At 31.7% G+C, this 22845-nt stretch overlaps 2 protein-coding genes across 4 annotated transcripts; both read left to right on the top strand.

Annotated features, from left to right (window-relative positions):
• The first annotated feature begins 2588 nt into the window (after nt 1–2588).
• LOC131653930 (polyadenylate-binding protein-interacting protein 3-like) lies at nt 2589–11463 on the top strand. Of its 3 annotated transcripts, none has more exons than XM_058924280.1 (15): nt 2589–2792; nt 3978–4138; nt 4218–4379; nt 6203–6339; nt 6556–6746; nt 7553–7739; nt 7857–8093; nt 8801–8928; nt 9369–9432; nt 9553–9586; nt 9790–10079; nt 10176–10316; nt 10678–10773; nt 10854–10910; nt 11175–11463. In XM_058924280.1, the coding sequence occupies exons 2-15, from the start codon at nt 4006–4008 to the stop codon at nt 11202–11204; spliced, it is 1887 nt and encodes a 628-aa protein (XP_058780263.1). In that variant the 5' UTR covers nt 2589–2792; nt 3978–4005; the 3' UTR covers nt 11205–11463. The 3 variants fall into 3 exon arrangements, with proteins under 3 accessions (XP_058780263.1, XP_058780264.1, XP_058780265.1); XM_058924281.1 differs by having other exon boundaries at nt 2592–2792; nt 7562–7739; XM_058924282.1 differs by lacking the exons at nt 2589–2792; nt 3978–4138; nt 4218–4379 and adding an exon at nt 4533–4989.
• Nucleotides 11464–15157: 3694 nt separating this feature from the next.
• LOC131653929 (nuclear transcription factor Y subunit A-8-like) lies at nt 15158–18602 on the top strand. The gene is made up of 6 exons (XM_058924279.1): nt 15158–15291; nt 16252–16529; nt 17143–17291; nt 17367–17441; nt 17684–17836; nt 17917–18602. Exons 2-6 carry the CDS (start codon nt 16283–16285, stop codon nt 18298–18300), a joined length of 1008 nt encoding a protein of 335 aa, XP_058780262.1. The 5' UTR covers nt 15158–15291; nt 16252–16282; the 3' UTR covers nt 18301–18602.
• The last annotated feature ends 4243 nt before the right edge of the window (nt 18603–22845 follow it).

Raw genomic sequence — 22845 nt, 5'->3', positions numbered from 1 at the left:
TCAAATCCTCAAACATTTGGGGTGAATCACTACTACGAAAAAGACACTTAACAATAGTTGGAAAATATAGTTAACCACGCAGGTCCTGACGTTATTATGTAGAGTGTTGTTGTAAATGTGTTGCTTACAATCACGGTCCTTGAACCGTTAGTATACTGGAAAGCGTGCGCGATATCACAACGTTATTTAACTCAATCGTTGTGATATACCTAAAGGTCTCAGGTTCGATTCTTAGCATCAATATTTTTGAGTTTATATTATTCTGGAGTTCAATATACAACCACAATTAATTTTTATAATCGTTGTCAAAATATATGTTGTTTTAAAAAAAGAATTCTCTACTTTTAAAAATATACACCAATTTGTGAATTAAATATCAAAACTTGTATTACATCAATGACACGATTTCATTAGGAACCAATCAACCTACAATGTACACAATTCTATTACATCAAATTATGCATAAGAAGGAGTTGAAGGAATAACAAAGAAGGGAAAAAGAGATTTGAAAAAACAAAGAGATGTAATTATTCAACAGCACGATGTAGCTAGTCATAAGAAGATCTTTCCAACTTCCAAGAGAAGAAAACGTGGAGATTTAAAGAAGTAATAATTAGAAGGAAACTTGACATGCGTGTAAATCTTTTGGCTTTTAGACTTTCAAAGATTAGAGAAAAGGAAGAATCAAGAACCAATATAAAAGTTGAAAACCTCTTTGAACCAAAATACAAAAGGAACTTCATCCAAAGAAATCAAAGAAGAAGAAGAATCAAAATGAGTACTTCTACTGAAACTCCATCCAAAGAAATAAGAGAAGAGGAACAACCAAAACACATAATGAGTACTTCATCCAATGCGAGAAAACATAAGCTGATGTGGTTGTAGAGGTCCAAGTCGTTGAAAGAGAGCCTGCTACCGAACCTTTGAGACTCAGGAGAGCTCTCAAGAAGAGGGATTCAATAAGAAGAATGGTAAAAAAGCTAGTCATCATCAATTCTGATGATGATGAAGCATATTATACTTGGTCAAACATTCTCTCCGCCAAATAATTTAGATATGATTAATAAAAAAATTATTTAATGAAATTTTTTATTAGTTTTTACATGGTCTAACTTTTTGTAAGTTTATTTAATGAAATTTTTATTCTACAGTTTTTTATTTTTCAGCTTTAGGTTACATCTAATCTAGGATTTTCTTAAATGATTAATGATTCTTATATGAATATTCTATCAGGTTTCATCCTATGCTACTAAATTTGAATAAAATCAAAACACAGTTGCAACAAAACAAAAATAAAGGAAATGCTTCATACACAAAATTTAAAACATAAACAATATAGATTCATAAGAACATAAACATTATGAATACCTTGTTCTCTTGGCATGTCTTGTCTCTCGGTGTTCGTGGCCATTAACTTCCTTTAACAACACCAAAACCAAAAACAACCCAATAATAAATTTGTAACTACACAAAGTTATTGTCACAAAATCTGCATAAGAACAACCTAATACACATCACAATGTTATTATGTGAAAAAATAAACCCTAGCGAAGAACTTTCAGAAAGCAGTACTATTACACGGCAAGAGCGAACAAGAAGTAAACAACAAACAAATAATGGTAATGTATCATAAGTCGAAGAGGATAAAGATTTTACTATCGCGGTCGTCTCGTTTTCTAGGACATCCTTTTGTGTTATGAACGAAATAAACCGCGTGTTATATTTTTATTAAGTGAAAAGTATTTCACAACGGTTACAAGAAAGAATCGTAGTGAAAGCTTAAGGTAAAAAAGCAAATGCACGCCTTTACCTTAAAGGAATAAAATATTTGAGGGTGATGAGGTTCGAACCCGTGAAAGCTTGATTGTATCACCACGGTTTACAGAAGAACTGTTATTATATCCTAACAATTTTTAGTTAAAAAAGTGTTAGCGCCTTAGTTTAAAGATGTCACCACGGTGTTTGGAAGAACCGTGATAACTTGAGTGTTGTTGTATGCGTGTTTTGTAGTATTGAATCAACAATATGGACTAGGGCCACAGGTTAGGATACCTAGAGGGTGTGGAACTGATGGCCGGAATAACCAACCAGATCAACATCGTTAGTGTTTTTTTTCGTGTGTAAACATATCATAAATTTAATATTAATATTTTTGATTCCATCAATCATTATTAAAAAAATCACAAGCCAATTGAATTGACACCACCTATTAAAAATTACGCACAAACGACAATTGAGTTGACAACATCAGGTACAAGCGTCAATTCAATTAACGCCACCTCTTTAATTTTAGGTGCATGCGCCAATTCGCCTGACACCAATGCTTCAGTGATTTTTTTTTTGAAAGTGAAATATATTAGGAAATTATTTGAAATGTGGGTTATTTTAGTTTTTTTTTTAAATAGTGGATTTTATTGATAAAAAATTCAATAATTTCATGTGTAAATAAATGCGACTCGTACCATTTCAAGGAATGAAGTGGTGATTTACGTTATAACAAACCGTCCAAATTCAGTACCACTATACTATGGTAGACCCGCACACACCAGATCACCTCTTAGTTGGTTTTTTGAGTGTTTTATGCTTACAGCGCTATTTTTGTTTTGCACCTCCCTTCAAAATCCGATAAACCACCACCTCTCTCTCTCACCGGAGATATTCAAACTTTTTCACCGCCTCCCTCTCCGGTCACCAACCGAAGCAACACAACTTCAATCATCAACAAATCCCTAACGAACCAAACGTTTCATCTTCAACTCATCTTTTCAACCTCCACTGCGTTCTCAACCAAGGTTCGGTAATTTGATTTTCCCAATTACTCTCTCACTTCGAACTTATCCACCTCGCTTGATTTTCCCTTTCAAACCCTAACTCACATTGCACAACTGAATGGAACCATTCTTCGCCAACTAGGGCTTGTAGTCGCTTACAGTTACTGTAACCCTATCGTTTTATGTATTTCAGCTTTCATTGAATCTTTATGATATGCAATCTTACGAACATGTTTTCGTATTCAGCAAAAGTACTAGCTTTAATAGTTAACAATTTGTTTACAAATGACTTAAAAGGTAGGTATTGATTTGATTTAGTTAGCAATATCCTGTAATGGAGTTCACCAATTGTAGTCCAACATAAATTATCCCTAGAGCGTTATAATTTATGAATAGACTTGTATGTTGAATACTACATCTCTACGTAGCACCGGCACCTCTGAAAAAAGGTGTGTCAGTGTCTGAAACCAACACCGACACTTATGATTACGTTTAATTTATTTTTTTCTTGAAATTATTATCGGTGTTGACGTATTAGTATCGATGTTGTGTTTTTGATTGATGTCCGTGCTTCATAGCTACATCTACTCTTTTGGAAATTTGTATTTTACCTCACCTTTCAGTAGGGTTTTGTGTTGCCTGTTATTTGGGTTGCTCTCTGTGTCGAAAGCCTGTTCTAGTGATTTTTTACTGTTGTTTGAACTCAAGGTTGTTGGTCCTATTACGGCTTATATCCAAATGTAGGTTTTTTTTGCCTTAAAGAAATGATAGATTCTCAAAGGAGGATTTGGATTTGAGGAACTGGAAATAAGATTTACTATGGTCAACAACACCATAAGAGTCTAAGTTAACTTTTGTCAAAACATAGAGGCTTTTTGATATAGTCAATCATACAAGTTACGGATATTTGTTTCTTTATGATTAAGGGCTTGAAATAACTGAAAATTTCAGTGAATGCTATAATCCTACATTAAATAGCTTGGCAATGTTAGGATTATGAGTAGGAATTCAGAAGGGAGTCAGGAATCTTTCCATTCTGCAATTCCTCCTAAAAACTAATGTCCTTAGTCTGATTTTATAGCTTTCTTTCTTGAAATCTTAAGTAGAATCTTTGGGATTATAGTCTTGTGAGTTTATTTCATTCTATCTTTTGTCATATTTGATATAAAGTACATTTATAATTAAAATTCTAAGTATTCTATCTAGATCTGAGGGGCAGGGGCTGTAAGTGAGGATGAATTTGCAACCTGGGCAGTCTAAATCCTCTAATGGATATGGCCGTCGTAAATCTGACAGAGAAGGTGCAGCTAAGTTAGAGAATAAGATGCCATCTGAAAAATTAAATGCCAACAGATTGGCAAGCACAGGTAAACTTCGGAGCAGGATAATTTATTATTTATTTGTCATAATATTCACTATGTTAATATTTTCTGTTTGTTATAACAGGTGTGATTTATGGCATTAAAGGTGATAGTTACGGAAGTCCTTCACATGACCGACTAGTATATCTAACAACATGCCTAATTGGGCAGCAGGTGGAGGTCCAGGTGAAAAATGGGTCTATATACTCTGGAATATTTCATGCAACAAATACAGACAAAGATTTTGGTATGTTCTTTTTCTATTAGTACTTAGTAGTTTTGGTGATTCTGAAAGCTATTTATTTGTATTATCGCGTAGCTATCTGGAGGGAACTATGTAGCACAAACATTGCGTGGACACCTATAATATTCAAAATATAGGAAATTGTTGTTAAATATCGGTTATATCGCCGATATACCGGTTTTTCATATCGGAATTTGCCTATCCGATACGATATCCGATATTCCGTTTCAATTTCGCGACGCTCCGCATTTCGGCCGTTTTCTAGTATACCGGTATACCGGTTTGAAGTTCATATCAGAATTTATATTTTTCTGATCTTTTTTTAACAAGTTATATTAAAAAATAATTGAAATATTGAATGTGAAGAGGTGGAAGGAAAAAGTAGGCTACGAAGAGGTGGAGAGGTGGCCAATAATAATTAGTAAGTAGGCTGTGAAGTGTGAAGAGGTGCAGACTAATCAAGTGAAAATTTGAAGAGGTAAAGTAATACTCCCTCCGTCTCAAAATTGCAAAGAGGACACCTATTGTAAGATGGAGGGAGTAATAAAGTGGAGAGCTGTATGGATATTAACATAATCTTGGTAGTCTCGAAAATAGAAGTGAATGTGAAGAGGTATATTAGTTGGTGTGATTATATATAGGACTAATAGGAGTCATAGTCCATCACCATAAATTTCTCTTCACTATTTTCTTTCTTCACATTCATTCTTCCTGGTCATTCATCTCGTCCAGATAATTCTTATTTCTTTTCTGTTTTCTTCTCAATTTTGTTTTTTGGTTTCATTTCTTCTAGTTTTCTCAAACTAGTTTCTTTTCATTCCATTCCATTGGGTTCTCTGTTTTCAAGTCCTTAAACCCTCTGTTTTTATACATTTGTTATAGTATGGAAAGTGGCGGTGAAGCATCAAAACTTTTTTAATAGTTGTTTATGTTAGTAGCTTTTATATGTGTTTCATGTTTTATTTTATATATAAATATTTATTTTAACCGCCTTTATGGTTTCCGCTATTTGCCCGTCACGATATCCGATATTTCTCATATCGGGTTTTTGGTGATCCGATATTTTCTGCAATCCGATATTAACAACACTAGGGATACCGTAGCATACATATAAAATTAAATATGAACCTTATTTATTAAAGATCTAAATTGAGAATCAAGATTTATATATTCTTCATCATAGCAAAAGGACTTGTTAAGTATTGCAATTTTCCTATGATAATGAGTCTCACCAGTTATTCAATTTGAACATTCTATTTCTTTGCAAAAAATATTGTAACCGTGATGAGCTATTGAACTATGTTTTGCACCTTCAATCCATCCATATACATCCAAAATGCTAAAAAGGATTTAATTGGGTCTTTCACCCGCTAATTGATCATCATCTTTTTTGTTGTTGAAAATTTTGGTACCAGCCATGTCTATTTTCATGTCTAGCCAAGTGGAAGTGTCGGCTAGGTGTCCATGCCATGTCCTCGAGGTGTTGGTTTGGAGCTAATTGTTTTTTATTTTGACACTGAAAGGAGTATAATGTAAGGAATGTGTTGTACAAGGGTTGAAAATCAAAATGTGTTGGACATTGGACTTGCATAGAACCCAAAGTGTTGGTGTCTGTTATATACTGTAAAATGGATATACATGTTATTTAGGATAATTAATAATTAATTAATTTTGGGAATTTTTCAATGAGTTTTTATTTTAGAAGTTATTGTTTGATTAGGATTGACTATGTTGTGTTCTACATCACTATTCCCATTTTCACTATTTGATTTGTTGATCATAGAGAACTTGACCTACTATGCTTCGTATATCATACTCTTTTCTAGGAATCATTTTGAAAATGGCTCGCTTGACAAAGGACGCTTCTTCACAAAGGCAGAAGCCTGCTGCAGAATTTATCAGCAAGGCTCCTTCAAAGATTTTAATTATACCTGCCAAAGAACTTGTGCAAATTATAGCACAGGTTTGCCGCTTTTTAAGTATTTGCTATTAATTCGGGAGTTTTGCTAGTTACTCATGTTAAATATCTGCTTGCAATCTCATAATATTTTTATTGAATTCCGTATAGTAGGCAATGGTATTGGAAAGTTTAATCTATGCTCTACGGTTAGTGAAGTATTTTTTGTAAGACATTGCCACTTGTTTCCTGATAATACTTTTGGTTTATCAATTATGGCAGGGTGTTGCTGTTACAAGTGATGGCCTACCTAGTGAACCTCACCATGATAGATATCAGGAAATCATGGTTGATTCATTGATATCTCAATCTCATCATGCTGAGCTAGGAAGAGAACTAAAACCCTGGGTACCTGATGAAGATGATCTACAATGCCCTGAACTGGAAAATATCTTTGATGGCCAGTGGAACAGGTTATTTTTCTTAATGAATTAAATTTTATGAACAATAAAATCATTTATTTTCTTGAAACACCTAAACTTGCCTTTATTCTCTCGAGTTTAGAAGATTGAGAAACAATACTATGTATGTTTTATATTCTATGTTAGGAATTTTCTTTAGAATAAGAGTCCAGATGCCAGTGGTTGATATCATAATGGTCTCTTGGTCTTACACCGTTTTGTTTCTAAACTGAGGATATTTCTCCTCCATTGTTATGAATAAGACTTGATATTTGGTATTATGGACAAATGGAAATTAGATGACAAAAAGTAATGCCTGGCTAGATATTGTGTAATATTATGCGTAGTTCTTTTCTTCTTTTTGCCTCCATAAAACCAATCAATTTCACAAACTGTGTAAGCATACGTTCCCAATTCTTCTTTGTGACTTTTGGAACCATATTTCTTGTTAGGGACCAATCAACCTGTTGTGATTCGCTAAACTCTTGTGTTTGGAACCTGATTTTAGCAAAAGATCTGTCTGACATTTGATGGGCATTCAACTTCTTTCTTGTGCTGCATCATTTATATTTTCAGGCTGTAGGACCATGACCATTTATAGAAATTAAGGATTCTTTATTGGGGATTTATCAAAAGGTTATTTATTGGGGCATACCCATAATCATTGAGGGAGGTTTGATTGAGTATATGAAATTGTCCCTTCAGTACTGTCATTGTGTTAGGTACAGGTTTTCCTTTTTTTACTTTCATGTTTCAATTTCTTCCCAGCATATCCATTTAGCTTTGCATAGGCAATTTCTTTAACCTTTCTTTTTAAGCATTTTAAGGGGATGGGACCAGTTTGAAACAAATAAGGCACTGTTCGGGGTAAAAAGCACATTCAATGAGGAACTTTATACAACAAAGCTTGAAAAAGGTCCACAAACAAGAGAATTAGAAGTGCGGGCTTTAAGAATAGCAAGGGAAATCGAGGGTGAGGAAACTCGAGATCTTCATCTTGCTGAGGTTAGTGTTGCTCAAGTACCCATGTTCTTGCTTTTTTTTTTGGCACTTGTGAATTTCAGCAGTTTTTGATTTAATTGTGTATTTAAAAATCGCTAACTATATTATTTTTCTTAACAGGAAAGAGGTCTTCACTTTGATGAAGACTTTGATATTGACGAAGAAACAAGATTCTCTTCGGTCTATAGGGGTAAACATGTTGATGATACATATGAGGACAATGAAGATATACTGATCGATTCATACAATTCTGAGACTTTTTGTGGTAAATTCGGTTCAGTCGATGAGAGGTCTGGTGAAATAAATTGTGGAGAAGGCAATGATGGAGCTCATACACTGGCTACTTCCTCTCCCATGGTATATCCTCATTTCATTATTTAATCATCAAAAGTGCTGGAATTTAGTAATTCCCAGTAATTTTCTCAACCATATTGTGCTTTGTAGGAGTTCTTGATTATAATTATTAGAGTTTTGCCTAGCTCATCCTTACAAAACCGGCTTGTAAGGTGAGGGGTCCCGTGCCACTCTATATAAATCCTTTAGACTTTAGAGGCTCTACGTCTAACCACAGGTGGGACTTGTGATCTTCCCAATACACCCCCTCACGCCCAACCATATTAGAGTTTGGCCTAATTAATTAATTTTTTTTAATTTTTAGTTTGATACTTTGGTATATATTGTTGGTTGATGGTAACCAACGCCTAACAGAATTCAGTTAGGACCTAGCCTTCTAGAGGAGGGGAAGAGAATTGGGCATTACAATGGGAACCTAGCCTTATTCCTAATACTAATACAATATAACTATATAGTACTTTGTATATTACACAATTTTTAATATTCCTATTCCGGCAAAGCGTCTTAATTTATACTTTTAAAATTCGTGCAGATTTAACTTCTAAATACTACTAAGAACTATATATATTTCCTTGGCCAGGAAAATGTTGATATCAATGTTCTTTTCAAGTTTTTGCTGTCTTCTCTGCATTCTTTCCTCTCATCTTAAGAAAGAAGTAGCTATTTTGCTTTCTCATTATTGCAATACTTGGTGTATATTGTGTATGCAGGATCACCAACAGTCATCTCAGTCAAGTACTGGTGTAGATTTAACCAGCACGCGTGCTTATGATCATGCTAAGCAGTTTGCGTCTGCAATCCCATCCAAAAGCTACTCGTCTTCGGATGTGGAAAGCAGGTGTTACCTTTATCTGTTCTGTACGATTGTTTATCAATAGTTGTTTCCACTAATGCTTTGTATTGTTTTCCTAAAGATGTCATTTCAAGCATAAATCTATAACAATAACTATATAACTATATATAAAGGCAAAACACCATTTTGGTGTAGCCTAGTTTTCCCCAAATATACCCTTTTCAGTTTTTATTTTAAACTTTAACTTCTCTCACTAACATTTTCAGAGTAGTTTACATATATTTTTTCTTTCAATAATCTTCTACCATTTATTTGTTTTATCTTAATTAATTTAAACGAATCAAATTTGAGCAAAAAATACCATTTATATTTTTACTCATGTGCGTACTAAAAAAGTGGACAGACGGGCTCGCCAGTGCCCGTTTGGACACTAGTATCATCTTTAATTTATTACAAATCTTCACAAGTATCCAACAACATTACAGGTTTCAGGAGAACCCGGTTCAAAATCTACGTGGAACCAGTGGTAACACCAAGGAAGAAAATCTAGTGAGTTGAGGTTTCAGCATTACTGCACAAACTATTATCCACACAAACTTCTCACATGAGATTAATAGTATTTCTAATATGACTGAATCTTGTTTTTATTTTCTTCTCTAATTGGTGCAGCAATGTGAGGATGTTCAGCTGTCTAAATACGAGGGTATGTAAAAAAATCTTTCAGCTTCCTCAGATTTGAGCAGCTCTAAAATGTTACATCTGAAGTGATGCATATGAAACTACTCCCTAACTTATGTAGGGAGTTGAGAAGTTTTCTGTTAGTACTCCAGTACTTTTAAACGGCGTTGAGACTTAATTTTTGTGTCTGCTTTTTCGATCATGTGTATTCCTCAAATTTTTGTGCAGATTCACAGACATCACTCTACTTGAAGAAGGACTTATCTCCTAATGCCAGCTCCTATGCCCCATCATCTCATATCTTAACAAAATCTCATGAGAAGATGGAATCCCCCGGGGATTTAGCATATGGCAAAGCTAATGGAGGAACAGAGTATATAAATTCACGCGGAGTCGGTGCATCATCTGGGTCAGATTCTGTGAGAGATGTGGCAGCATCTTCTGGTCCTGGTTTATCTCCAAGTTCATCTGTTGGTTCACTGTCTTCTGAAAAATCGTCTTTGAATCCCAATGCAAAGGTGCAGTTCAAGAAGGAATATTTCACTAGCTGATTCTTGCATTATAAATTATTTGCCATTGTCTGAGTTTCTCCTGTTTCTTATTCATGTTGTAAGGAATTCAAGCCCAATCCTACGGCAAAGAATTTTATTCCATCACCTGCTCGTCCTTCCACTCCAGTGTCTGATAGTTCCTTCTATTTTCAACCTAATGTAACTACTGTACCAAATATGCAAGGCCTGCCCATGAGTATTGGGGTAAGTCATTCTGAGTATTTATTGAATTGAATATGTAGAAGTGCTTAGTTATGGATTGAAGTTACGTAAGTGTTACTGCTAATTTTGACTTGCATCATTAGACTAAAGAGTTATGACTTAGTATCAAACTCATCTAGCACAATAACTACTGTCACGTGCTTAAGTTTATTATAAGTTTCTGGTGGCTACTCATCCCCCGTTTTGCGGATAGGGGACTTTAATTTGATATTCTGGAGATGTGATTTATAAATTTGGTTAAGTAGTTTGCAAACGAGACTATGCAGATGTGTTGGGTTTGACTTGATTTCCTTTCTGCCTTGGTACTGCTCACACACACACTCTTTTTGCATATGACCTTCAGGCTGGACCCACTTTTACCGGACAACAACCTATCATGTATAATTCACAGGTTTCCCAAATGCCAACTCAAGCATATTTTCATCCAAATGCACCGCAGGTATGAAATCACTTGTAGAATCGTTATTCGTTATGAGAATAATGGTGCTTTACAAATAATTGCTTACAATCTGATTGCAGTACGGACAGCTTCATGGTCATCCTATGCAAGCTTTATACATGCCTAGTTACTTACCTGTAAGAGCTTTCATCTTACCCCTACTGTCATAAATGATAAAATCAGCCATCTCAGTAACTTGATGCATAATGTTCCATGTTGATATATCATGCATGATGCATTCTTTCTTATCATAAATCACTCTGGTGAAACATGACTATTTGTCAATTAGGCACCTCAACTGGAATTTAACAATTCTAAATGCAATTAATTGTATGCTTTTGGGAGGAGGCATATGCTTAATATTCTGGGAACTGGATCTTTCTCAAATTGGTATTTTGCAGGAAATGCCATACAATGGACGTGATTACTGAAGACTTGACTGACTGTTATTTGCAAATCAACTCCTTGCTCAAAAAGAATAAACTAAGTGGATGTCCTGAACAGTTATAAATGAAGATATCTACAACTCATGGGAAGATTTCAAATGGTCCATTGTGAGATATAGTTTTATGACCTTGTGTGAGCCCATACATCTTTTGGGGTTTCAGGTTTTGATCTGTGTAACAGCGCAACTCAAATTTATCCCCGCACCTTTTCTATTCCCTAATACCATGCAACATTTTCTTTTTATCTCTACTTGTTCGTCTTGTACTTGAGCATGTTTGTTTGCTACTGTCCATCTTGTACTTGAGCATGTTTGTTTGCTACTGTCCGTATCAGTTTAATTGCTGGTAATTGCCGTTTTAATCACACAGTTTTTGAAGTATCCTTTGTGTTATGAGAGATTGTGTTGTATGTTTGGAGGCATTTAGTTTCATCCAATGTGAGAGCAAACTTCTTTGTAGGCAACATTTATGGGTTTCTTTCAATTTCTCGTAATTGATCTGAGAGGCCAATAATTTTCATCGGATGCCAATTTGAGCCTCCATATGCGATTGTTTTTGTTGTGGCGCGGCAAGGAGGTTCACGATCCAACCTTTTGTCGGTTATCATGCAGTGTGCCACTATTAATATTCTAGGAATGAGAAACCTGAATCTTCGTGTGAATAGACCTATGGAGGTGTCTGTTAGGTAGCTGGCTTCCTCCTGCGATTGGATGGATGGATGCAGGTCAATTCTGACAGGACAGGGGTTGATGCCCCGGCTGAGCGTGAAAGAGTAATTTGGAATATGTTATGTGGTTTTGCCTAGTTATTTGCGTTCATCTAATGCACCTGAACTTTGGAGTGCCTATGAAGGCTTGCAGTTAGCCTAGGTTATAAACTTGGAGCGGTAGAGCTTCAATTAAACGATGTTATTGTTTTTAAGTGTTTGTTCAGTGTGTCAACTTTGAATGATCATGGTTGGAATTCAGTCGAGGACTAAGAGCTTCCTCCAAATAAATTTGATGAATCATGTCTATCATCCATAAGCTAATATGGCTGCTGAAACAGTGTTTTAAAAACCGGACCGAACATCAAACCGGTGAGGGTACTAGGTCACTGGTCGAACCGTATGACTAAACCAGATTAAATCGGATAACTTGGTTGAACAGACCGGTCGTTATAACTTATAACAAAATTATATAGGTATAAAACATGTCGAACATGATGTTTCAATCTCTACAAAATATAACCGATACTTAAATTTTTAAAAAATATCATATCCTAAATAAATTCACAAGTTCATAGTTTAAATTCAAATTTTAATCATAAGTATCACACATAATAAAATAGTAAAAAATTACAAATTATATACCTGCAAACAAAATTTAATTGCAAAATAATCTAATTAAATAAATTATAATAAAGTAACTTCATTGTCTACTAAATTTAATTTCAAAGAAAAAAAATTATTTTAATGTTGGTATCTCCTTCTCCAATATCAAAATCATGTGCAACAAAATTAATCACATCCGAAAATCTTTATTTTTATTTTTATTTTCTTTTTTTATTTTTTATTTTATTTTCTATTTTTATTTTCTATTTTTATTTTTCATTAAAATAATTAAAATGATGTTGTTTTAAGTTTTTAAAATAAAATAAAAATTAAAAATGCATTTAAACCACCGGTTTTTGAAAATCACCGATTTTTCTGGTTTTACCGGTTTACACCGGTTTTGACCGGTTCACACCGGTTCAATAACATATACGATCCAACAATCGAACCAGACTGATTACCTGGCCGGTTCCCGGTTCAACCGGTCTGACCGGCCGGTCCGGTCTGATTTTTAAAACATTGGCTGAAAGTCCTTAATTCAACCCTCATCTAAATAATGGATTATTTATGTTTTTGTCCACCACGGCACCCTGTTAATTATGTGTTATGTCACAGAATTAAGGGACTACGTAGTCCTTACCTTATCAATACATTCAAATAGAAATTTTAGATAATCTAATTGATTTAAAAAAAATAGAAACTAAACTTGACACTGACACATTTGAAAAAAAGACGTGTCTGTGTTGGTGTTGATCACTTACACAAACACTTGTGAATAAGTTTAATTTATTAATTTTTTCAAATTAGTGAATAAGTTTAATTTATTAATTTTTTTTCAAATTATTATCGAGTTTTAGTGTTGGGATCGTGTTTAACGTTTCTGTGATTCATAGAACTAAACTAAAAGAAGACATTTTAGTCTTTCTACATTCAGTTGCAGCAAAGATGCAAAAGAACCAAACAAAGATACAAAGAAAATACAAAGAAAAGAGACTAATTTGTCCCTTTTTGAAGAATTGATTTGTCATACATGTGCAAACTAATATTCCGAAAGACATTTACACTTAATATTTAATATAATAAATGTTGAATTAAGAATTCAATTGTCTTAATCTATTTTTGGAATAGATTATAAGTTGGAGTATTTTTTTTGTCAAAGAGAATGAGTCATAATTTCTCATTCACATCAAACACACAGTGCAAACGTAGTCATATATCATTGTTATAAGTAGCCGTAGGATTTGATACCAGGTGGAAACATGAGCATCAGTGTTCAATCACTTCAATTATTGTTTATATTAAAATCAAACACCAAAGAAAAATAAAAACACGCATCACAAAACAACAAAAATGTCATGCATTTCACAAGAAAAAAAAAAAGGTTTTATAAGACCAGATTCTATAATGTGACAAAACAAGATTCCTTTTCATTCACGTTTTTCATTTAAAATATTTTTTAATAAAAATAATAATATTTTATTAAGTAAATACCACTATCTCCATTCTTTTATACAAGTAAATTTTATGTTTTTAAGTTCATTTAATAAATAATATATTTGGACTATAGATTAAATATATTATTTATTAAATTAATCTAAAAAATAAAATTTACTTATAAAAAAGAATGGAGAGAGTATTATTTTTTTAATTTTATTTATAGTAAAAAATTATTTTTTAAATAAATTAAATAATAAATATACCTGAACATTATATATATCAGACATATTAGTTATTCGAAAAATCTAAAAAGTATAAATATTTTCAAAAATAGAATATAAATAGAATATACTACTATTTTTAAATGATGAGATCAATTTTTAAACACGTTAATGTAAAATTAATTATGATAAATATTTGAAAGAGTATAAAATGGTTGGAAGGTGGAAGTTGAGTGTAGTTGGTGCATTAGTGGTGCGGTGTACATTGTTTTTGTCATTGTCAAGACTTAGCACTAAAGCCAAGAGACCAGTACAACGGGAAACATTCACAAACAATCGTTGGATTTTATATCTATCAAGTTCTTAATAGTTGAAATTTCCCTCAAAATTAATAAATAAAATGAAATGTCACAGATTTAAAATCGCTTAAATGAGATGTCGCGGGTTTGAATCTATACTCTATAATTTAATGTTGTGTACGATATTGCAAATTTGAACTCGCGTTCTGCAGCATAGACGAGTTCGAATCTATACCCTACAATTTAATGTTGTGTACGATGTTGCAGTTTTGAACTCACGTTTTACAACATAAATAAAATATCCCAAATTTGAATCGGTGTGATATGATATGATATTTCTGCATAATTATCAATCAAAGTTATTTAACTTTTATTGTTAGCATTTCCCATAAATAATATTAACCATATTTTAATTAAGCGGTTGAGCTCCATTGACAAGGAGCCCCGTCCAAGGACGTACTCGGGGAATATCGAGTTCGATTCGCCAGTGCGCATGCCTCTACACACGAGCCGGATTAGTGATCCATCTATGGTGGTTCGAAACCGGTGCGAATAGAAAAAAAATATATTAACCATATTTTATTTTTAATTATTACTATTATTTTATTTTATGTATAGATAAAAAAAAACATTGGAGTGATGTAAACTGTAGTATTAGTAGTAGTGTCCCACCACTCTTATGTCAATCTATGAGTCATCACTTTTTTCTTTCCATTTTTCTTATTAAGATTACAATTTTCATCTATTCTTTTTCAAGTTTCATCTCTTCCCACAACTTCTCCTAAATCCACCAAATTTCCAAGGTGTCTCTTTTCACTTCAACTTTCTTTTCTCCCTTCTTTCTATTATTTACCTTAATCTTATTGAACTGATTTTAATACTTCTTTTTTGTTGCATGATTTCTATATATGCTGATGCTTGATTTGATACAATAGGTTATTTATTTGTTCTGTTTGTATATTCTGGGAATTTAACATTTATAGAAAGCTTTCCATTTCAGGTGTCAAAAGTTTTGAACTTCAATTGGGAAAGAGTTCCTTTTTCCTTAGGGTTTCATTCATTCTACTCTATATGTTTAATTTTAGTTTATTCAAACTGTCTTTTTCTTCCTTTTATACCTTTTTTGCATCTCTATTGAAAAGGGAAACATACAAATAAGACAAGGAAACTAAAGAGACGCCAGAGAGACGCAGTCTCTGTATCTGATGTCCCTACGCAGTTATCAACTTAATTTTTGATTGATGTTGATTAAATAGATAATTTACTCTGTTTTTCAATTGAATTATTGATGCTGTTGAAGTGCACTATGTGGCATTTGATTAAAGTACTGCATGTAGTTTTTTTGTATGGAAAAATGAGGGTAAGTTGATTCAAGAGTTGAAATGTTAATTTATACATTGTTTGAATAATTCTCTATGGAAGTCCTTACATTTAATTCATAGGGGATTTTCTATATCATTACGAATCGAACTTGGCAACCCGAGATTTACAATAATTATATCCATTTGTGATAAACTCTGGTTGTAGACATTAGGGGCTTTTGTATAGTGGCCTTGTTCTTATTTATACAAATTTTATTTCATTATTGTCCGGTTAGTAACATGGATATGATGTTCCCTTATGCGGTATGCTTATGTTAATTTGAATTCTTGAAAAGTTCATATTTTGATTTTTGATAATGCAACGACAATTTGACATGAGTCCGTGAGAATGCTGTAGCGGGATACATGTTTCTTATATCTATTTTTCATTTTATTTGAAAGGTAAATGGATTGTTGTTCCAAGAGGTAAAAAATGAAGTGTTTATGCGAGAAAGACTCTGGTCTATGTTCTGTTCATTCAAATTCACACCGTGTTTTCGGATGCCCGTCATGGGGAACTTCTTCTGAACCCGAAGTCCAACAAGCATCCATGTCCAAAAGTTTGAGCTTCAAAATGGATGCTCTGCCACAAAAATGTCCTGACAAGAGTAAGGCACTGAGTTTTCAATTACATGAACTGGATTCATCTTCAACTCAATCGACTGACTCATCACAATCAGGTATTAATTGAAACACTCATTAGGTGACTCCGTTCTTGTCAACCAGTGTTTACCATTTTGTTCTGCTTTTGGTGTATATATCTCCAATTTTGAAGCCAAAGTAGTACTATGCATCTCTATCTCTATGTAGCATCGACTCTTTAGATTAAAGGTGTGTCTGGTATCCGACACAACACCATCCCATGTAGTTACATTTAATTACTTATATTATTTAAATTATTATCGGTAACATGTCTATGTAGCTCTGTATGCTAATAGTAACAAAATGAAGTTTTTCTTACGAAAGTGGAATTTGTCTTAGATGACTAAATCAAAGAAAGAAAATTCTAATTAAATAATTTAGCACGTTATGTCATAACCGATAATGAGAATTCAGCTCCACAAAAGTGAGTCCTCAATTTATAGGATAATAAAGCATTCAATTATTGATGGGAAAATCAATGGTTTGTATTGTTATTTGTTAGTTGTTACACATCCATAATTTGTTGTGTGTGTGTGTGTCTGTAGTACTATCAACCATTTTTAATGGTTAAGATTGCTTTCTCTACTCCGTAAAGTGAGTTACTTAATTTAGCGGTGCTATCTCCCTATATTGATCTGCTTTAGATACTAGGTCAAATTCCTTTCCAGCATAGTTCTTCTACTGGTTCAACATTTAAGGGAACCGAGGGGAACGATATGGGGTGTCTCATCGGCTCATCATCTATTGGGAGTCCAAATCTCACCATCCATCCTCCATTAGTGGATCCCAGCCAATCACTTGTAAGCTGATATATCTCTACGTTCTAGTGGATGGAACATATATGCAGACACTTTTCTCAAAATTTTGGGTTTCAGGCGCATATTGCATTCCCCTTTGCTGATCCATTCTATAGTGGCCTACTTTCTGCTTCATATGGCCATCAATATAAGGTAATTTGTACTTAAAATTTATTTTTATCTCTTTCAATTACCATTAATTTGTGTCACCTTATCTCAATTCAAACATGTTGATATTAAGATTCAGTTTCCGTTTAAAATTGAATGGGTTATGATTATGACTGAATTGTTCAAAAAAACTTGTAAATATATGTTAGGATTATGATTATACCTGTTGCTAGTTACACGTATATAGCATCATGTCATCAAATTCTGACCAGCTTCTTCATGGCCAGCTAATGGAAACAGCTGCTGTCCGAGTTCCCCTGCCGTCTGACATGATGGAAGAACCCATATATGTGAATTCAAAGCAGTACCATGCCATTCTGAGGCGAAGACAGTGTCGAGCAAAACTTGAAGCACACAACAAACTCATCAAGGATCGTAAAGTAAGCATGCTTACATTTCTATTTTGTTCTGTAAAACAAAATTTCTCTTAAACCAACCACTTAACAATATTGTTCCGCAGCCATATCTTCATGAGTCACGTCATGTACATGCATTGAAGAGAGCTAGAGGTGCCGGTGGCCGCTTCCTCAATGCTAAAAAGCTCGAAGAGTCAAAGCTTGCATCACAAAACCAAAACCATAGCCAAAATGTTTCCACCAGCTATAATTGTTTGAATTTGAATGCGAATATGCCAGAGTCTAAAATGCATGATCAGGTTGAAAACTATAAAGATGATGCTTCTACATATGGATCTAATAGGAATGAAATGTTCCAGCAGCAACAGGAGTTAGAGTTCAGGTTATGCAGTTACCCTTCTTCTCAAACTGGAAGGAACATGCAGGATTATACAACGGACAAGAATGTTGGTGCGAATCAACGCCACCGACTATCGGTTCTCATGTGAGAGACTTATAGAACACATTGTTGTGGTTATTCTTCATCTTCATCCTTGGAATCAGATGAAGACCGCAGCTTGTGTGTGCTCTCCACCATTGGGAAGTCATCCTTGGCTCATATTTATATCTGTCTTACTGTATGATTGTTTTAATTTTCCATCACATTTTACTACTTCTTGTTATTGTGTAGCCTATTATCTTTTAGGCAAAAAATGCAAGCAATGACTTGTCAAAAACAATGGTAATGCTTTTCTATGTTGATGTATGCAAATGGCTTTATGTTGTAATCTTAAACTTTGTAGTAACTCAACCTTAATATCTGCAAAGATTTGAGATAAGTGTGATGTGAGGTTCATATATATAGTTTTTCATATTTATAACAAATTTTACCTATATTTTGGTGAACAATTCCAATGAAGAACTAAAAGGAAGATTGAAACATACGTAATGATTTTAAATTCCTTTTGACAAACAATGGCTTGTGGAAAAGATAATTACTTTTAATTAATGGAGTGTGATACATTATCCCTAAAGATTGTTATTTATTTATTTTAATCTGATTTATTAAAGTTTAGGTGAGTTGGATTATAAAATCTAATCCAAGTCAAAAAAATGCATCAAGGTTTTTTTTTTTAATTGACTCATTAAAGTTTAAGTGAGTTGGATTTTGAAATCTAATCAGAGTCAAAGCAATGCATCGACTTAAAAAAAATGTTTATAAAGGTATTTATAGATGATATCCTCCAAAGAGATATTCACATTGAAAACGGGAGTTAAACTTCTTTACTTTTGTATAATAAGTCTTTTTATTGGTCAGATATGGTTAAACTCATGTGTAAAAAAGATAACTTCCTCCGTGTTATATTCCTCCGTGTTATATTATAATATAAGTAAAATTTACCTTTTTAGATTAATTGAATAATCTACAATATACGAAAAGTTTATGCTTTGGAAATTACACAATAATCTTTCTGTTTTTAAATGATGCCACGTGGATGTTTTCAAATTCCTCTATTGTTGCTTTGCTTTAACACTACTGACTGAAAACATAAGTTATTTCTTCTACTTAAAAAAACTTTTTTTTTATTTATTACCAACCTCGCATCACTTCTTTATTTTCTTTTAATGCTATACAACATGTTTTATTTTTTTTAATATTAAATAAATCTTCTTTCAAATCAACAGTATAGAAAGATATGTAGCAGATTGTTTCTTTTTGCTTTTGTTTCTTTCAAAATAACTTTTGTATTCTTCTCTCTGCTAATTACACAACCTGCTTGGATTTTCAAACTTCTCTATGAAATTAATTAATATAATAAAATTTTCAGTTTCATCCTTTCAGTTTAATTTTTTATTAAAAAGACATTTTTTTAGTAATAATTTACTCCTTTATTATTTTCAATTATTGTTTTGTTTCATCGTGTTTATTTGATGAGATATTTATTGTTTAAGTTTGTTTGTTTTGGTGCCATCTGGTTTTGAACATATTTAGTCAAGATAAATAAATTAAGATGATGTCAAATAAATCAATGGATAATAAATAATTAGATATATAAATATGGTATCTTTTATATATATATATATATATATATATATATATATATATATATATATATATATATATATATATATATATATATATATATATATATATATATATATTGTGTCTTTGTTTTGTAATTATACACTTATTTAATAACAAATATGGTGTCTTTGTCATCTTCTAATATTATACTGTTTATAAAATATCAATATGTTTGCTTTTGAGGAAACATGAAGTTAGTGATCAAAATATTTTGAAATTAACGGGAACTTGAAGTTATTGATTAAAATATTGAATATTAACGAGAACATGAAATTACTGATCAAAATATTGAATATTAACGGGAACTTGAAGTTACTGATCTCAATATCGAATATTAACGGGAACCTGAAGTTACTGATCAAAATAGTGAATATTAATTGGAACATGAAGTTACTGATCAAAATAGTGAATATTAACGAGAACTTGAAGTTACTGATCAAAATTTTAAATATTAACGGGAACATGAAGTTATTAATTAAAATATTGAATATTCCACGTGTAGAGCTTCTCCATCTTTCATAATTTGCTATTGCTTACTTCCCTTTCTATTCTACTCCTCATCACGTTTCAGAAGAAAATGTTGCATGATTTGCCAAATATATTTTTATTCTTTTATTGGAAAGACAAATATAATCTAAAATATTAAAAATCTTTCATCTTAAAAAGATAAATATTTAGTTTCTATTTGCTTCTAATATTTCTTTTTTTCTATTTTTTATTACATTTTTTTAGCTTCTATTATTCACATATATTATAATAAAATTGTATTTTGTATTAAAAAATCTTATTGATTTAAATATTTTTACGGGTACCAGACATTTTTCTATATGTTTAATTATTATTTTTTCACGGGTACCTGACATTTTTCTATGTATTTAGATTATTATTTTTTCACGAGTACCAGACATTTTTCTAAACATTCAATTATTATTTTTTCACGGATACCGGACATTTTTCTATATATTCAATTATTATTTTTTCACGGGTATCAGACATTTTTCTAAATATTCAATTATTATTTTTTTCACTGGTACCGGACATTTTTCTATACATTTAATTATTATTTTTCAAGGGTACCAGACATTTTTCTAAACATTCAATTATTATTTTTTCAAGGGTACCAGACATTTTTTTTAAACATTCAATTATTATTTTTTCACGGGTACCGAAAATTTGTATATGCATTCAATTATTATTTTTTTCACAGGTACCAGACTTTTTTCTATACATTCAATTATTATTTTTTCACGGGTACCAGACATTTTTCTATACATTCAATTATGATTTTTTCACATGTAGCAAATATTTTTTTATTAAAAAATATATATTCTAAACAAATCCGCGTCCCGTACCAGAACCCGTGCGAACGCACGGGTTTATTACTAGTTAATATATCTAAACTATATATGGACTATGAAAATGGATCCCTGCAGCTTTTGTCTGCAGCCATTCCCCTACAGCTCCATCTAATGGCCAAGAATAAATACAAATGAAACAAATAAAATGAAATTGATTTGATGAGAGAAAAAAATATTAATGGATGGCTGAGATGAGGCAGAATGATCAGCAATTGGGGGGAAATTGGAGAGGATCCAAATCCATGGATTATATATTTCAAATACATTAATTATTCAATAATTTTGAAAAAGTAAATTTTGTTTATAATATGATACGGAGGGAGTATATATAATATACTATGGAACATTTAACCTCACTCTCATTCATAATAATTATTATTATCATTATAGTTTAGTTTAAAATGTGTAGGTTTACCAAGCTATATGTTATATTTTATACAATTTTATAATATATAGTTCTGCTTGATACGATTTTTCTCTTTTTGTTTGATTTCATCTTTGACTTTCTTAAATAAAAACGTTGACAACTTTTTTTGTAGTACAATTCATCAACGATCAATCAAAGTTTAAAAACTATGATAATATAGAGGAAGATGTTGACAATGAAGTTTAACTTGCTACATTTATAATATAAGAAAATTAATGGTTGTGGAAAAGTGTTTAATACTCTTATTTGATTGTTTGTCACCACATTAAAATTATGGTTATTTGGTCTTTGTACAATAAATTCTTAATTTTATTATTAAAATAATACAATTCTCAAATTTTATTAAACTTATCAAATTTTTCTTTATTTTCTATGTTTTTCTCTTTCATCACTTTCTCACCTCTTTCTTCCACAAAAAAAAATCTATTATTAATCTATATAATTTTATATACGGAAAAGGATATTTATGATTGAAATATTTTTTATTAAAAAATAGTATACGGGAAAAATTTATTCAAAAAATTTATTATTGATCTAAATAGTTTTATATACGAACATTTAATATTGATCCAAATATTTTTGTAAATGATACATAAACAAAAACAATATTTATATATGGAAAAAATCTATTATTTACGAAAAATGGTATTTATGATCCAAATATTTTTTTATTCTAAAATAATATACAGGAAAAAATCTATTATTGATATAAATAATTTTATATACGAAATTTACTATTAATCCAAATATTTTTGTAAATTTATAATATAAGAAAATAACAGGTTTTAGAAAATACCCAATTACCCTTTTGTTATCTTAATCTAAATTAATAATTTAGGAGCAAAAAAATGTCTTTTGTTGATTTTTTTCCAACTCACTTTTCACTTTTTTACATTCCAACTCACTTTTCACTTTTCACTTTTAACTTTTCACTTTTTATTACTTTATTATTATTATTACTATTATTATTATTATTATTATTATTATTATTATTATTTCTAATAAATTATTAATCAAAATATTTCAATAAATTATTTTTTAATAAAAAAATCATTATGATCATTTTAAATGATTGTCAATTTACATTTAAAATAATATTTAATTTTTAAAAATTAATTTTAATAATTAAATATGAATAACGAAGAAATATAATTTGAAATAATAATTTTTATTTTAAGATACA

This window comes from Vicia villosa, linkage group LG2, assembly GCF_029867415.1.
Source record: "Vicia villosa cultivar HV-30 ecotype Madison, WI linkage group LG2, Vvil1.0, whole genome shotgun sequence".
NCBI classification, from domain to species: domain Eukaryota; kingdom Viridiplantae; phylum Streptophyta; class Magnoliopsida; order Fabales; family Fabaceae; genus Vicia; species Vicia villosa.
Note: the sequence above shows the minus strand (reverse complement) of the source record. Positions and strands in the feature narration are given on the sequence as shown.

Coding starts and splice junctions, on each gene's coding strand:
- LOC131653930 (XM_058924280.1), top strand. CDS start 4,006: ATGAATTTGCAACCTGGGCAGTCTAAATCCTCTAATGGATATGGCCGT. Junction 4,139..4,217: donor CAACAGATTGGCAAGCACAG/GTAAACTTCGGA, acceptor TTGTTATAACAG/GTGTGATTTATGGCATTAAA. Junction 10,774..10,853: donor TTCATCCAAATGCACCGCAG/GTATGAAATCAC, acceptor ATCTGATTGCAG/TACGGACAGCTTCATGGTCA.
- LOC131653929 (XM_058924279.1), top strand. CDS start 16,283: ATGAAGTGTTTATGCGAGAAAGACTCTGGTCTATGTTCTGTTCATTCA. Junction 16,530..17,142: donor GACTGACTCATCACAATCAG/GTATTAATTGAA, acceptor TTTAGATACTAG/GTCAAATTCCTTTCCAGCAT. Junction 17,292..17,366: donor TGGATCCCAGCCAATCACTT/GTAAGCTGATAT, acceptor TTTGGGTTTCAG/GCGCATATTGCATTCCCCTT.